Genomic DNA, 15,818 nt, shown 5'->3' on the forward strand with positions numbered 1-15,818 from the left:
CACATAGCTGGGCAGCAGGGTTGCCAGGGGGAAGATTTTTGGACCTGGACTGACTGCATCATGTGCCTGTCAGTAGCAGTGGGAAAGGTGAAGGAGTGCTGAACAGGAAGTAGCGCAGGCTGAGGGCGTGAAAGCAGAGCATGCGGGGATCAGAGCAGCGTGTGCAGCGAGGAAAGCAGGTCGCAGCCGCGCGCACAAGAAGAGAGAGAACTCCCGGTCAGAGGGATAAGACAGGAGGACGTGACATAGACACTGCTGTCTGTGAGTACGTGGAAGTACATCCTCTTGACCGTGCAGAGACGGAGACCCACGCACGCAGCCCCTGATTCCGGCAGAGAGGTTTAACAAAAGACAACATCGTTCCAGGGGAGAGACTGTTAGTTTGAAAGCAGAGACTCAAAGCAGAGGAGACACAGTTTGGCCCAGTGTCCCCCCTGCCTTCCATTTTAACCCCTGAGGCCCCGGTTACCTGCTAACAGAGACTACAGAGACTACAGCACTTACAGAGACTACAAGTGCCACTGTTGATGGCACCTATGTTAGAGAAGATGACCCTTCAAGCAAGATTTCTTCAGACTGATAAGTTGCAAGAATACCCATTAATTAATGTTGTTCTGCTTTAGTGTTTGATAACCTTGTCTAGTTTACATATACTGTTAAATCACCTTGCCAGTTTAACCCCAACTGTTTTCTCCCTGTGAGGAGATTCTGACCCCTGTAAATAAACCCTTTAAATTTTGGTCTGTCTCTGTCCGATGGTGATATACTCAGCACCTGCAGGTTATTACACAGTCATGAGGAGAAAGTGAAACTAAGCAGAGGTGTGTGAAGCAGCTCCCTGTCAGGAGGAGCTGCAAAGAAAGAAAGAGAATGAAGGAAGCTCCGTGAAAAGGGAAAGGATCCCAGAGACATGGTACAGTGACCATACTGTCCATGGGACTCGTTCCGCACCGGCTAATGTCAGGTGGAGGGATCGTTCGCAGTTTAGGGACCGGCCCTAAAACTAGTGGAGTGGACAACAGACTCAGCTAGATAAACCAGAGGCTCTGAGCATTGCAAGTGCTGCAGCCAAATCCACAATTATTCACTGAAAAGGCAGTCACATAGGATCCAGGGACCTAGAGGTTATTCCTGCCAAGATCCAAGTCTGCTGGCTTGGGACATTGTTTGTGAAGGTGCTGGAAGGAGAAAGGAAATCAGCACAAGGAGGTAGCCAGGAAAGGAACACACTGAAGAGAGTTCTGGAAAGGTGTTCTCCATCTGCCTGGAAGTTTGCTGGACCCCTCACCTGGAGGACGCAGCGCCAAGCAGGCATCCGTGCACACAAGAACTGTGAGTAAAGCTTTGGAACAGCATTCAGCTGTGTCCTCTGAATTCTTTCTGCAACACCTATTCAGCACTGCTACTTCTCTTGCCAAATACTACACCACCACTATCTTCAACAACATACATCTGCCCTGGGACAAAAGCTCTGCCTGTGGAGAGCTATTCCAAATCTGCTGCATCACACCATCAGTCCCAGAGGATCTGCACTGCAGCGCTGGTCACCTCTGACCAGATATCACAGGTGGTGTCACGAACTTATCTACAGATAGACTTTATTCCTCATCAATTCCTATTTTACATGGACACTCAGGGCCACGGACCAAGTCACTGCTGCCGTGACACATCCCTTTAAGACACCTGCCTAGCATCAAGCAACCCCACGGCCCTGGGGGCGCTCCACATGGGCATTACTAGTCTAGGATACCCACTCCTTAATAATGAGAAAAAATGTTTTCTGAGACTCTCCACTACGTCTCTTCAAAGGTATATTGGAGTGCCTCCTTCTAATTTTTGGCATCCCTTGCACTTAGGGCATACACTTTTCTGGTCTAAAAGAAACAAAAAGGGAAAATTGCCTCATCTTGTAAAATAACCAATAAATTTCATTCAACTTCACAATTGTGTTCCACTTGTTGTTGATTCTTCACCAAAAATTTACATTTGATATCCTTATGTTTTAAGCATGATATGTGGGAAAAGGTTGAAAAGTTCCAGGGGAACTCTGCAACTGTCCTGAAAATTAGGGGCATGTTAGAAAATGCTGGACTACATCACAGTGTGGGAGACTTGGGGTATGTGACAGTAATGAGGCCAAGGGGTTGGTCTGTTGGAAAGAAGTCCAAGGGGTAGAACTGACAGATCAAACACACTCTTGACCAATCAGGTTTACTGATGCTAGTAAATAAACTGACAGGCGGTCTTATAGTCTTTTTTTATTTTTAGGAATTCCCGAGGAATATAATACAAATTATAGACATAAAGGACCTGTCTGAAATGTCAGTCACATATATTTCATTATTCAGCTGTGTATTATATAACTATATGTGTACATTATAAGATAGTTTATCATGATTATATAGGAACAGAAATCATAGTGCACATACGGTAACGAAAAAACAAAAAAACAATTCTGCACCTTTTCTGTAGGTGAGTGACATTCCCTGAGGTTATTCTACAAAAAATTCTAAAATTACAGAAAGTACCCCTGGTCAGAAATCTATATTTTTTTACTTAAGTGTTGTTCCCAGAGGTTACACTAATAAAAACCATCTACGATTTCAGAAATGTTTCCAGTCAGATATCCACTATTTTCTATGTGTCATTTCCACAGGTGATACTACAAAAAAAATCTACAATTTCGGAAATTTTCCCTGGTCAGAGGCCATGGTTTTCTATACCAGTGTCGTTCCCAGAGGTTACCCTAAAATAACATCTGTACAATTTCAAAATTGTTCCCTGGTCAGAGGTCCACTGTTTTCTATGTCAGTGTTGTTAACAAAGGTTACCCTACAAAAACGCAATTCTACATTTTCAGAAAGTACCCCAGGTGAGAGGTCCACTGTTTTCCACGTAAGTGTCATTCCCAGAGGTTACCCTACAAAAAAAGCATCTCTACAATTTCAGAAATGTAAACTGGTCAGAAGTGCACAGTTTTCTATGTCAGTGTCGTTACCAAAGGTTGCCCAACCAAAAAAAGCATTTAGAAAGACTATAGTAGATATAATGTCAATTTTCTTATCAATTTACATACATCCACTAAGGTTTTATGGATGGTTTATACAAGATGATATCTCCATAAATCTCATAGTCCACAGACTCCCAGCTAATGACACTTCCATTACAGTAATAACAATTATTATAGTACATTGACTGCATCTCACTGGGGTGGAGTGCGCGATCCCATACATTGACGTTTCTAATTTCACCCACATAAGAGGGTGATCCAGTGTAAAAATTTAGGTTCTTCCCAAGGATCACAGTAACATTTGAATCTATAATATAACCTGGTCTTAAAACTTTTCTTGGGAAGAGTTTCCCATTGACAACTAAATGGATGACTCCTGTGCTGGATTCCCAGGACACACAGATGAGCCTCCACTCCATGCTCTCTTTACTAGTTTTAATGGAAAGTGAAACTCCGCCTACAACAATGTTGTAATACTCTGAGAATTGGTAGAGATGGAACTGTGGCATGGACTTTTCGCCATCCATTCTGAATAGGGAGTCTGTCTGGATGTTGTCAGTGTAGGACTGCAGACAAGCAGTGATTTCACTCAATGGTTCTATGATGTTGGGCTTCAAAACCACTCTTGCTGTTGCACTGGATGTAGAAAACACAAAAGATGCTCCATGCAAATCTAAAAGACAAAACAACAATGCGTGACAGAAAGTTCTGTGTCTCCAAGATTCGTAGTAGTCTTGATGCAAAAGGCTGTTTAACCCTTTCCAGACTGATGCAGTATGTATAAACGTCATGGTGATCTCCTGCACATAGGAGGCTGTGCGTGGGTGCTCGCCGTTGAATGTCAGCTGGCTCTCTAAACGTGACATGGTGTCCGCTAACTTTTCCAGCAAATTTTACATTCCAAAAGTCAAATGGCGCTCTTTCCCTTCTGAGCTCTGCTATGCGCCCAAACAGTGGTTTTCCCCAACATATGGTATATCAGCATGCTCAGGAGAAATTGCACAACAAATTTTGCAGTCCATTTTCTCCTGTTCCCCTTGCGAAATCAAAAAAATTGGGGTCTAATGTAAAAATGTTTGTGAAAAAAATTAAATGTTCATTCTTTCCGTCCACATTCAATTAATTCCTGAAGAGTTAATAAACTTTTTGAATGTGGTTGTGATCAGCTTGAGGGGTGCAGTTTTTAGAATGGTGTCGCTTTTGGGCATTTTCTGCCATATAGACCCCTCAACGTTACTTCAAATGTGAGGTGGTCCGTAAAAAAATGGTTTTGTAAATTTCTTTAGAAAAGTGAGAAATCGCTGGTCAAGTTTTATCCCTTTTAACTTCCTAACAAAAAAAGTTTCAAAAATTGTGCTGATATAAACTAAACATGTGAGAAATTTTGTTTAATAACTATAGATATGGGCGGACCCCTGGTCCGGCGCGTTCTGCCGAACAGTTAAACAAGGTTCGGGTTCGGGTACCAGAACAGTGCCCGAACCTGGACCCCATTCACTTTCATGCGGGGCCTGAACATCTAGTGTTTGCCACGCTGTCATGTGCATGACAGGACGGCAAACACTACTTCTGATGTAAAATCATTACCGCCAGCCAGACAGCCGTGGTTCCCACACTGTCAAATGACAGTGTGAGCCTGCAGCTGTGATCGGAGGTAAAAAGTTAACCTCCAGTCACTGGTGTCAGCTGATGGGAATATTGCTCCAATCAGCCAATGCCTGCTGCCGCTAATATCAGTGAGAGTAGGAGAGACTGATGGGAGTATTCATCAGCTGGCGCCTGTGCTGTACATAGAGAATTTGAAAAAACTACTTGTGTTCCCCTGTGTTTTTGAGAATCAGCCAGGCAAAATTTACAGCTGGGGGCTGCAACCCTCAACTGTCAGCTTCAGCTGACAGTTGAGGGCAGGTAGACCCGATAAAGGCCACCTGCAGGTCAATGGGAGGAGTCAAGATCTTGGCTTCCTCCAGCCTGAATCTGCAAACCTGCAGGTGGCCATAATCAGTTCTACCTGCCCATAAATTGTATGCTCAAAACCTAGGAGAGACATGTTTGTTCGTTTAACTGTAGGTTGATAGCCCGAAAGTGGCATGTACAGTAGAAGAGGGACCCATCAGAGGGATGTCACCTTGCCGTGGTTGATGGGCATACATGAATTGGCCAATTTATGCACTAAGATCCTTCATCTTTCTAAGTACATCATTTTTGAGTAGTGAAATCTATATTCAATGTTTTTAATGTTTTTCAGTGTTTTCACATGGCCTAACCTTATGCATAGTGCTGCTGTGCAGTCTTTTTCTAGATAATAGATAGATAGATGATAGAGAGATGATACATAGATGATAGATAGATGATAGATAGATGATTTATAGATAGATAGATAATAGATAGATGATAGATAATAGATAGATAAAAGATAAATAGATGATAGAAAGATAATAGATAGATAATAGATGGATAGATAATAAATAGATGTTAGATAGATAATAGATTGATAATATATAAATACAGTAGATGATAGATAGAATATAGATGATAGGCTGGTTCCACACTTGCGTTTTTTTGCGCTGTTTTTTCGTGAAAAAAAACGCATGCGTTTTTTTTTTCCTATTCTTAGCATGGGTGCGCATACACATGCGTTTGTACGTGTTTGCATGCTCATGCGTTTTTTGTAGTGTGCGCTCGGGCGCACAAAATGCACTCTGTTGCATTTTTTGAGGGTACGACTTGCCCCAAAAAAACGCATGCGCATGCGCATGCAATGCGTTTTTTTCACCCAACCACCCATTATAGTCTATGGGTGCGCTGACGTGCGCATGGTAATGCGCACGTCAGCGCAAAAAGACGCTCAAAAAACGCAAAAAAATGCACAAAAACGCATGATGCTTTCTATGTGCGTTTGCACTGCGCATGGTGCGCAGCGCAAAAAAAGCAAGTGTGAAAGTAGCCTTAGATAGATAATAAATAGATGATAGATAGATAGATAATATATAGATAATAGATGAAAGATAAATAGATGATAGAAAATACATAGATGATAGATAGATAGATAGATAATAGTTAATAGATAGCTAGATAATAAAATATAAATAGGTATATAGATAATAGATAGAAAATAGACAGATAACAGATAGATAATAGATAAATAGATAGATAATAGATATTGTGACTTACTCTCTAGGGCATAACATCCGGTGATGGCCACAAACAGCAGAACTTGGAACTTCATCCTATACAAAGACATGATGTCATTCTGGTTGATGTCTTTATGTTACTACCAAATTAATAATAGTCATTGCTAGAGTTGAATGGATCAATCTGCAGAGGATCGATTTTGAGTCGAATTTCTTTAAATTCACAAGTCCCCTCAAATTCGAACAGTTTGTGATTCGATTTGCGAAGCTTGCCAAAAGAAATGCCTGGCACAATTATACAGACTGCATCAGATGTGGCTGTGCAGGCTTCCCCATAATGACCTGCAGCTATCGCATCCCATGGGGAAGACTATCACGGAGTATAAAAATGGGGGCTGAACAAGGAGCACCATTTTGAACTTCTAGTGATAAAAGATCAGTGGATGCAGCTCATTCTACATAGGGATAGAAAAATGCCTAAATCCATTTATGGTGTACTATTGCAGGGCTGAAAATACCATTCTCATTCAATTCACAGTCACATTGACTATGAAGTTCCAGCACCTCCCTAATACTTGAATCTTTGAATTATTGATTGATGTGTGATATTCTGCTGTAACAAAGTCTTAAAGGGATTGTCTGGCCCTAGGGTACAAGTCTGCAGTTACTCTGTGCCTGGGAACAGCAAGTGCATTCAGTGCAATGTGGCGGCACCGGACAATCCTCAGAAAACATGCAGTGTGCGCAATGTGAGGATTCACAAATTGTAAGTTACATAGAGTGACTGCAGACTTGGACCCTAAGTCCGGACAACAGTTTTAATAACAGAATTTTTTTTATTCTTCACACTGCAAACAAGGAAGGCAGTGTAATACCCCTTTGTCCTAATTTTGTTACTGAATACAAATCCAGAAACCAAGGCTTGTGTGCCATTGAAAGTGTACTTCCTGTATTGTCAGACAGGTCAGCCTTTTTTTAAAAAAAATATTTAAAAAAACACAAGAAAAATATTCACATTCAAGAAAATTAAACACATCTGTCTACCTTACAAAGTAGACGAGAAAGAAAAAAGAAAACCGAGATAACTATCACAAGGTACAAAAAAGGTACCTGACAAAAATACACCAGGGGTGGGCACACACAGGGGACACTCCTGTTTTGCACTTACTCAGGTATATACATTTGTCATACCGTACCTAATTTTTATGTGATGTGTCTTCTACTCTCTATCTGGGTTCCTAGCAAGGTAAATTATCTTATATCCGATTGATCCACTACAATGAATTTAGATGCATGTGCATCTCAGTCCTTTATATGGTACAGTACTTTGCATTTTTTATTTGTTGTCTCAATTTTCATTTTCTCCTTTCTAGTGTGTTGCAGAATCATTGCTGATTTTTTTTCCCCTATTTTTTGTCTGGAAAATAATGCAGCATTTTACACTAATAACAAAATAAAGGACGTTTCTAAAATCTCCTTCATATGGTGCATTTTTTTCCTTGCTTTTTTTATTTTTTAACCTATACCATGTCAATTCTTTCAGTGGTTTTGCTGAGTTATTTTTACCCATTCAATCAAAAGCATAAAAAATCATCAAAAACGCTTTTAAAATGCATGTAATTTCCGCAGAATTTATATTGCCAACATTCCGCATTTTTAACGTTATGAAAAAGCATTATGTGAACATAAACTTAAACAATCTTTGCATTGCTGCAGGTGTACACTAGGTTACTACTTCCCTTGCTTCCCGGGGTCCAATCTATATAAAACTGAATGTATGTATGTGTGTATCACCAACCAATCATGAAGCATCTTCCATTTCACCAGAGCTGTTCAAAAGAAGCTGAGCTGTGATTGGTTGCTATGAGCAACAGTTTTCCTTGCAACCAATCACTAAGCATCTCTCATTTCACCAGAGCTGGTTAAAAGAAGCTGAGCTGTGATTGGTTGCTATGAGCAAGTTTTCCCACTTGACAACACCTCAGCAGACACTGACATGGTGGGAGAAATCTAGCATCCCTGGTGACATAAGCTCCCAGCCATTGTCTGCCCCCCAAAAAGGAGCAAAGAGCACGTGACAGAAATGAATCCCTCCGCCTGTGCCCATATACCATCACACATCCTCCATCCCGTAGGCACATCTTCCCTCTTAAAGGGATCATTGATATGGAAGACAGAGCAAATCCATCCAGTGCTTTGGTTTTGACCCCAGGCCTCTCTTAAAGGGATCCCCGGTATGGAAGTTAGGACCATTCCACTCAGCTCTGTGGTTCTGACCCCAGGGTCTCTTAAAGGGATCATTGGTATGGAAGTTAGGGCAAATCCACTCTGCGCTCTGGTACTGACCCCAGGCTCTCTTAAAGGGATCTCCTGCATGGAAGTTAGGGCAAATCCCTCAGCGCTTTGATTCTGACCCCAGGGTTCTATTAAAGTGATCATTGGTATGCAAGTCAGGCAAATCCACTCAGCGCTCTGGTTCTGACCCAAGGCCCCTCTTAAAGGGATCATTGGTATGGAAGTAAGGGCAAATCCACTGCGCTTTGGTAATGACCCCAAGCCTCTCTTAAAGGGATCTCCGGTATGGAAGTTAGGGTAAATCACTCAGTGCACTGATTCTTACCCCAGGCTTCTATTAAAGGGATCATTGATATGGAAGTCAGTGCAAATCCACTCAGCGCTCTGGATCTGATGCCAGGCCTCTCTTAAAGGGATCCCCAGTATGGAAGTTAGGACCGTTCCACTCAGCGCTCTGGTTCTGACCCCAGGCTGATGGAATGATGTGGGATATTAGGGGTAGTAGTCCGGTGGCTCTGGCTGACGGGATGATGTGGGATATTAGGGGTAGTAGTCCGGTGGCTCTGGCTGACGGGACGATGTGGGTTATTAGGGGTAGTAGTCCAGTAGCTGTGGCTGACAGGATGATGTGGGATATTTTAGTGAATGTGGCTATGCGTTGTGGTCGGGGCTATACACTCAGCTTTATATATATATATATATATATATATATATATATATATATAGATATAATCATTACAATTTGTTATAACTAACCGTAGTTAGTTACTATGCCAGGGCAGCGCAGGGATCTTCAGCTAGTCTCCTATAGAATTGGCCATTAATTGCAGATAACAGAGAGCAATAGGATGTAATAAGCTGTATATGGTAGGAGCCAAAACAAGGGCATGTCCTATATTTTCCTACGAGTCAAAAGAGGGGATCTACTCAAGTTGAGCTTCAGTCACCATAGACTTTTAGAAAGCTGCCCCACAGTCATTATATTTTTTACATATCACGTATGTAGAATAACAGAAAAGTTCACTTACCTTTAATTGGTCTTGATTGTCCCACAAGATGATGGGTGATGAGGCTATGTAATGACTAAATTGCAATCACATGCTATTTGCTGTCACAGCTCAGACCCACAACCCCCATCTCATCTGCCGGATATTTTTCTGCTTTTTCTTCACTTTGCAATAATTCCCGGAAAACATGGGTGAAGCATCCTGATGAGATATCCGTTGTGACTAAAAAAAAACAAGCCGCAATTCTGACAACAGATATGCTGTCATGTAGTCCTCCATATTGAGGAGCTCTGTATATCCCGGCCCCACCACTGATTGGCAGCTTTCTGCCCATGTACAAGATATGAATCAGTGGTGTGGACAGTGATATACAGAGATCACCATTAATAGAACGGATTGATCTTCAGCAGATAAAACAGTGCGTATATCAAAACTACACTAAGCAGCCTAGTAAGTGACACATCACTGGAATCCTGATCTCTGCCCCTGCATCATGCTGCTCTCAGATGGGGTATTAAAAACTTGGTGATATTCCCTTTAAAGTTAAAATCCCTTACACATTAGACCAACATCACCCAAACCTACCAACACCAACAGGTTTGACCGACAGTCTAATTTGTATGGAGTCTTTTGACTGTCCCCTTTATAGATGATGTTTAGACATGTCTGATTTTGGATGCCCAATCCTTTTGTTCTCTAAGACACAATCTAAGACATAAGCACATAAGCTGAAAAACATGGCATGTTCAGGGGGGTACAGGGCCAGTTTGCTGTCAGCCAGAACTGCATTCTTTTTGCCTGAAACCTCTCTTCTAAACAGGAGTCAGACAGGTGTAGGGTGTTGTGCTGTGGAGTTCGTGCTTCAATCACTTGTAGTTCGGGAATCCTTTTTACCTCCCCGTCCACAGGACCGGATCCGTCTACAGACAAGACAGGAGCCCATAAGTCCGGTTCATCAGGTTCGGCTTTGCTGTAAAGTATGGATACAAGCAGTTGCGGCATATGGGTCTCCCTCCCAGGGCTATGGGGTACTCGGTACCGGGCCGGTCCTTCAGAAGGGAATGTCACAGCAGCGGTGACCCGGTCCGTGGCCCTGGGTGCCCATGTAAAAGAGGATTGAGTGATGAAATAAAGTTTATGAGTGATTCGTGATGCCACCTGTGGATTTCGGCAAGGGAGGTGTTAAGCCGACGCTGCAGACAGATCCTCTGGGACAGGTGGTGGGGTGCAGCAGTGATGTTATAGCCCTCCACAGGTAGGGCTGTAGTCCCAGGGCAGAGTAGATGAAGAGGATAGGTGTTGAGGAAGAGGGTGCAGTGTCTGGCACAGAGATATAGCAGTGCTGAAGAAGTTGCAGGAAGAAAGCAAGGACACAGCAGAGTGTAGTTTCTTTACCTTTACTTTGTAAGTGCAGTCCAGGGTCCCGATTACAGATGGCACAGGAGATGATTAGCCTGGAAGCAACTTAGGAATCTCTCTATCAGATGGGTTGTGTAGTCTCCTCTCTAGCGCTTACTTGAGGTACATGCAGTACTGTGTTACACTGACGTTCCTCCTTCTTTCCTTTTGGATCTACCTCGTATGGCAGACAGCTGTAGCCTTCTATCTCCTTTGGCTCACATGTCGCTGTGGTGCCTCCGAGTCTTAGATGGGAATAGAGCATTTACAGCTTCCTATTCCTCTGGTTTCTGTTGCAGGACCGTCAGCATCCATACAACCTTGGAGACCAGGCTCCAGATCATGCGCTCTAGCTGGGAACGAGCTCTCAACTCCGTTCAGTCTCCCAACTTCTCTCTCCACGTCTACACACTTTGCCCTCCTCACACTAACTGACTAATTTCCCCTCCCGGCCCCCAGAGAGCACTCCTCCCCCAAATCTGGTTCAGAGCTCCCTCTGCTGGCCCGCAGTGGGAACTGTGTTGCATGTTATGGTTAACTGCTAGACAGACCCTTCATTGCTTCCAAGCCTGACATCACCCTCCCTGGAGGAAGGCAATGCCACTGTGGCGACCATACTCCTGGGGGTGCCACATTCCCCCCTTGTGCAATTCAGTACTCCTGGACTGATAAAAAAACACATGTGAACATATAAACAAATGAACAATTATAAATGTACAAGATTTAAGAAAAATGAAAAATTACAAAAACCAAAAGCTCCAAAAATAGTCCTGTGACGATTAGTCCATGCGTCAATGTCCATGGTCCATTCCTGGGCAAATGGTGAGCTATGTACAAGAGAAGTTTTTGACCACACCTAGTCCTGTGGCCCAATTGTTCATGAAAACAAACTGGAATATTCAAAAAGAGGATTTCTTACAGAGTCTCTGTAGGCACGAAACTTAAACAGTTACATATATACATTTTAACACTTACATTACTTATTTATACATGAAACTTGAGAGGCGGAATACCTTGGGTACTACGGGCAAACCTACGTAGCACTGGTGTTGTTGGGGATCTCACTGGTTGTCTGGTGCTAACCACTGGGGTAGTGTGTACTGTACTGGCTACAATACTGGTGGTTCTGCGTAGCACAGGGATACTAGATTTCCTAGGACCATTTCTACTCACTGTGGGTAAACTGGGTAGTAGCTGTCTGCAAACTCTTAGACTCACCATGGGCATGACAGATTCACCACTGGCAGGGCGAGGATTCTCTGGCTCCACTGCTGGTGTGGCATCTGCTGCCTGAACTTCCTGATTTTCAGAGTTCTCTGGAGTCACTTCTTCTTGTACTACCAGTTGGGGAAAGGTCAAAGCTGGCACCAGTATGGCATTATTTGCTCGAGTCCAATTTGCAGGGAATTCTCCAAGTACAGTGCTGACTTTTCTTCTTCTTCTATGGGTTGGATGTTGTTTTGCTCTTCCATTCTTTATTTTAACTGGTCAGGGCACAATTTCAAATGATCCCTTGATACTGCTGCTGAGGTTTCTCCCCCATCCTTACTGACAAGGCACACCTTGGTGTTATCGAAGTTTGATGGTAAGAAGGTGTAGGGTTCAGCTTCCCATTGGTCATCTAATTTATGCATCCTCCTCTTCCTTTTTAGGACTTGTTCTCCTGGTGACAAGGGAACTGCAGGTGCATGGTGCTTGTAGTGCCTTTCTTGTTTTTGTCTTGCCTGAGCTAGACTCTTTTCTACAGTCATGGCCAAAAGTTTTGAGAATGACACAAATATTATATTTTCACATGATCTGCTGCCCTCTGGTTTTTATGTGTGTTTGTCAGATGTTTTTATCACATACAGAAATATAATTGCAATCATATTATGAGTAGCAAAAGGTTATATTGACAGTTAGAATGAGTTAATACAGCAAGTCAATATTTGCAGTGTTGACCCTTCTTCTTCAGGACCTCAGCAATTCTCCCTGACATGCTCTCAATCAACTTCTGGATCAAATCCTGACTGATAGCAGTCCATTCTTGCAAAATCAATGCTTTTATTTTGTCTGAATTTGAAGGTTTTTGTTTGTCCACCCGTCTCTTGATGATTGACCACAAGTTCTCAATGGGATTAAGATCTGGGGAGTTTCCAGGCCATGGTGCCAAAATCTCTATGTTTTGTTCCCTGAGCCATTTAGTTATCACCTTTGCTTTATGGCAAGGTGCTCCATCATGTTGAAAAAGGCATTGTTGATCGCCAAACTGCTCTTGGATGGTTGGGAGAAGTTGCTCTTGGAGGACATTCTGGTACCATTCTTTATTCATGGCTGTGTTTTTAGGCAAGACTGAGAGAGAGCCCATTCCCTTGGCTGAGAAGCCACCCCACACATGAATGGTTTCAGGATGCTTGACAGTTGGCATGAGACAAGACTGGTGGTAGCGCTCACCTGGTCTTCTCCGAATAAGCTGTTTTCCAGATGTCCCAAACAATCGAAAAAGGGATTCATCAGAGAAAATGACTTTACCCCAGTCCTCAGCAGTCCACTCCCTGTACCTCTTGCAGAATATCAGTCTGTCCATGATGTTTTTCCTGGAGAGAAGTGGCTTCTTTGCTTCCCTCCTTGAGACCAGGCCTTGCTCCAAGAGTCTCCGCCTCACAGTGCGTGCAGATGCACTCACACCTGCCTGCTGCTATTCCTGAGCAAGCTCTGCACTGCTGGTAGCCCGATCCCGCAGCTGAAACACTTTTAAGAGACGGTCCTGGCGCTTGCTGGTCTTTCTTAGGCGCCCTGGAGCCTTTTTGGCAACAAGGGAACCTCTCTCCTTGAAGTTCTTGATGATGCGATAGATTGTTGACTGAGGTGCAATCTTTCTAGCTGCGATACTCTTCCCTGTTAGGCCATTTTTGTGCAGTGCAATGATGACTGCACGTGTTTCTTTAGAGATAACCATGGTTAACAGAAGAGAAACAATGATGCCAAGCACCAGCCTCCTTTTAAAGTGTCCAGTGGTGTCATTCTTACTTAATCATGACAGATTGATCTCCAGCCCTGTCCTCATCAACACCCACACCTGTGTTAATGGAGCAATCACTGAAACGATGTTAGCTGGTCCTTTTAAGGCAGGGCTGCAATGATGATGAAATGTGTTTTGGGGGATAAAGTTAATTTTCTAGGCAAATATTGACTTTGCAAGTAATTGCTGTTAAGCTGATCACTCTTTATAACATTCTGGAGCATATGCAAATTGCCATTAGAAAAAATGAAGCAGTAGACTTTGTAAAATTAATATTTGTGTCATTCTCAAAACTTTTGGCCATGACTGTACACACTCTTGTACTCTTCGATACTGTTGCTGTCATTCTGTATCCCAGTCAGCATCTGGTGATGTTACCTCAGGTGTAAAGACTCCCATATCCAAATCAATAGGCAACTTGCCAGGCCTTACTCTCATTAGGTAGGCTGGAGTGCAGTTGGTGGAATTCACAGGAATGTGGTTGTAGAGGTCTACCAGATCTGGCAACTTTTCTGGCCACAGATTCCTCTATTCCAAAGGCAAGGTCTTCAGAAGGTCGATCACCACCTGGTTCATCTTTTCACACATGCCATTGGTCTGTGGATGGTACGGTGTTGTCCTGATCTTCTTGCACCATACAAGTTACAGAATTCCTGGAACACTTCCGCCTCAAAGGCTGGACCTTTATCTGTAAGCACTCGCTGTGTGGTCAACAAAAGTGCTGTTGGAATGCTCTAGCTGCTGTCCTGGCTGTTTGTTCCTTGACAGGCACAACTACCAAGGATCTTGAGTAGTGGTCAATGATGGTAAGAGCATAAATGTAGCCTGAACGGCTTGGAACCAGCTTCACATGGTCCAGGGTGACCTACTTGAGTGGCTGTTTGGTTATTATTGGCTGCAAAGGAGCTTGCTGGCTGTTACTGTCATTTCTGTGCAGGTTGCATTGTCCACACTCCCGGCACCAATTTTCAATGGCTTTCCTCATACCAGCCCAGGAGAATCTCTCTCGGAGTAAGGCCTCCAACTTCTTCCATCCGTAGTGTCCAGCTCCATTGTGGTATGCTTCCAAGACCATTGATGCTTCCCTCTTTGGGAATACCACTTGCCAAACCAACTCATGAGTGCGGGCATTGATACTCCTCCGACACAGCTTTCCTTCATAGATGAACAGCCGGCCTCTTTCCTTCCACAACTGCTGGGTTTTTTTAGGAGCTTCCGACTCTGGGTGTGAGTCAGCTTATGCCAGTAGCTCCTTTACCAGGCGGACTGTGGGGTCGCTATCCTGCGTTTCTGCCCAGTGATGATGAGGCAATGGATTTAGGGTGGCCTCTTTCAAGACAGACCATCTGTTTCTCACTCCTTGGGCACGTTGGGCCGCAATTGGCCGGTGGAAGGCAGGTAGCTCAATTTCTTCGAGGGCCTCAGGGTCTTCTCCTGCATCTGGCAGATTGGGCATTCTGGACAGTGCATCAGCATTGGCATTCTTGTGCCCTGCTCGGTACTTGATGGTGAATTCATAGTTAGACAGCCGATCCATCCATCACTGCTCCAGTGCACCTAGTTTGGCAGTTTCCAAGTGAGTCAATGGGTTATTATCCGTGAAGATGGTAAACTTGGCTGAAGCTAGGTAATGCTTGAATCATTCAGTCACAGCCCAGACTATGGCGAGGAACTCCAGCTTGAAGGAACTGTAGTTGTCAGAGTTCCTTTCAGTGGGACGAAGCTTCCTGCTGGCGTAGGAGATCACTCTTTCTTTGCCATTCTGTACCTGTGACAGTACTGCTCCCAGTCCCATGTTGCTGGCATCAGTATACAACACAAAGGGCTGGTCATAATCTGGGTAGGCCAGAACTTCATCTCCTGTGAGAGCCATCTTCAGTCGAGTGAAGGACCTCTCCAGTTCCTCATTCCATTCGAAAGTAGGACTCTGCTTTCTGGCCTTCTTGGGCTGACCCACCAGAAGATTTTGCATA

General features: G+C 43.6%; 1 protein-coding gene across 1 annotated transcript; it reads right to left on the bottom strand.

Moving 5' to 3' along the window:
- Positions 1-2,243: 2,243 nt before the first annotated feature.
- On the bottom strand, positions 2,244-9,581 carry LOC141083068 (serum amyloid P-component-like). The gene is made up of 3 exons (XM_073567240.1): positions 9,468-9,581; positions 6,185-6,240; positions 2,244-3,683 (listed from the first exon to the last, which is right to left on the bottom strand). Exons 2-3 carry the CDS (start codon positions 6,237-6,239, stop codon positions 3,082-3,084), a joined length of 657 nt encoding a protein of 218 aa, XP_073423341.1. The 5' UTR covers position 6,240; positions 9,468-9,581; the 3' UTR covers positions 2,244-3,081.
- Between the last annotated feature and the right edge of the window lie 6,237 nt (positions 9,582-15,818).

The sequence above is a fragment of the Dendrobates tinctorius genome, unplaced genomic scaffold, assembly GCF_039654945.1.
Source record: "Dendrobates tinctorius isolate UK_male_01 unplaced genomic scaffold, ASM3965494v1 ptg000019l, whole genome shotgun sequence".
Lineage (NCBI taxonomy): Eukaryota > Metazoa > Chordata > Amphibia > Anura > Dendrobatidae > Dendrobates > Dendrobates tinctorius.

Bases quoted from the DNA above. Each gene is read 5' to 3' on its own strand.
- LOC141083068 (XM_073567240.1), bottom strand. From the start codon at position 6,239: ATGAAGTTCCAAGTTCTGCTGTTTGTGGCCATCACCGGATGTTATGCC. The intron at 3,684-6,184 runs GTAAGTCACAAT...TTTGTCTTTTAG, and splicing joins CGGATGTTATGCCCTAGAGA to ATTTGCATGGAGCATCTTTT.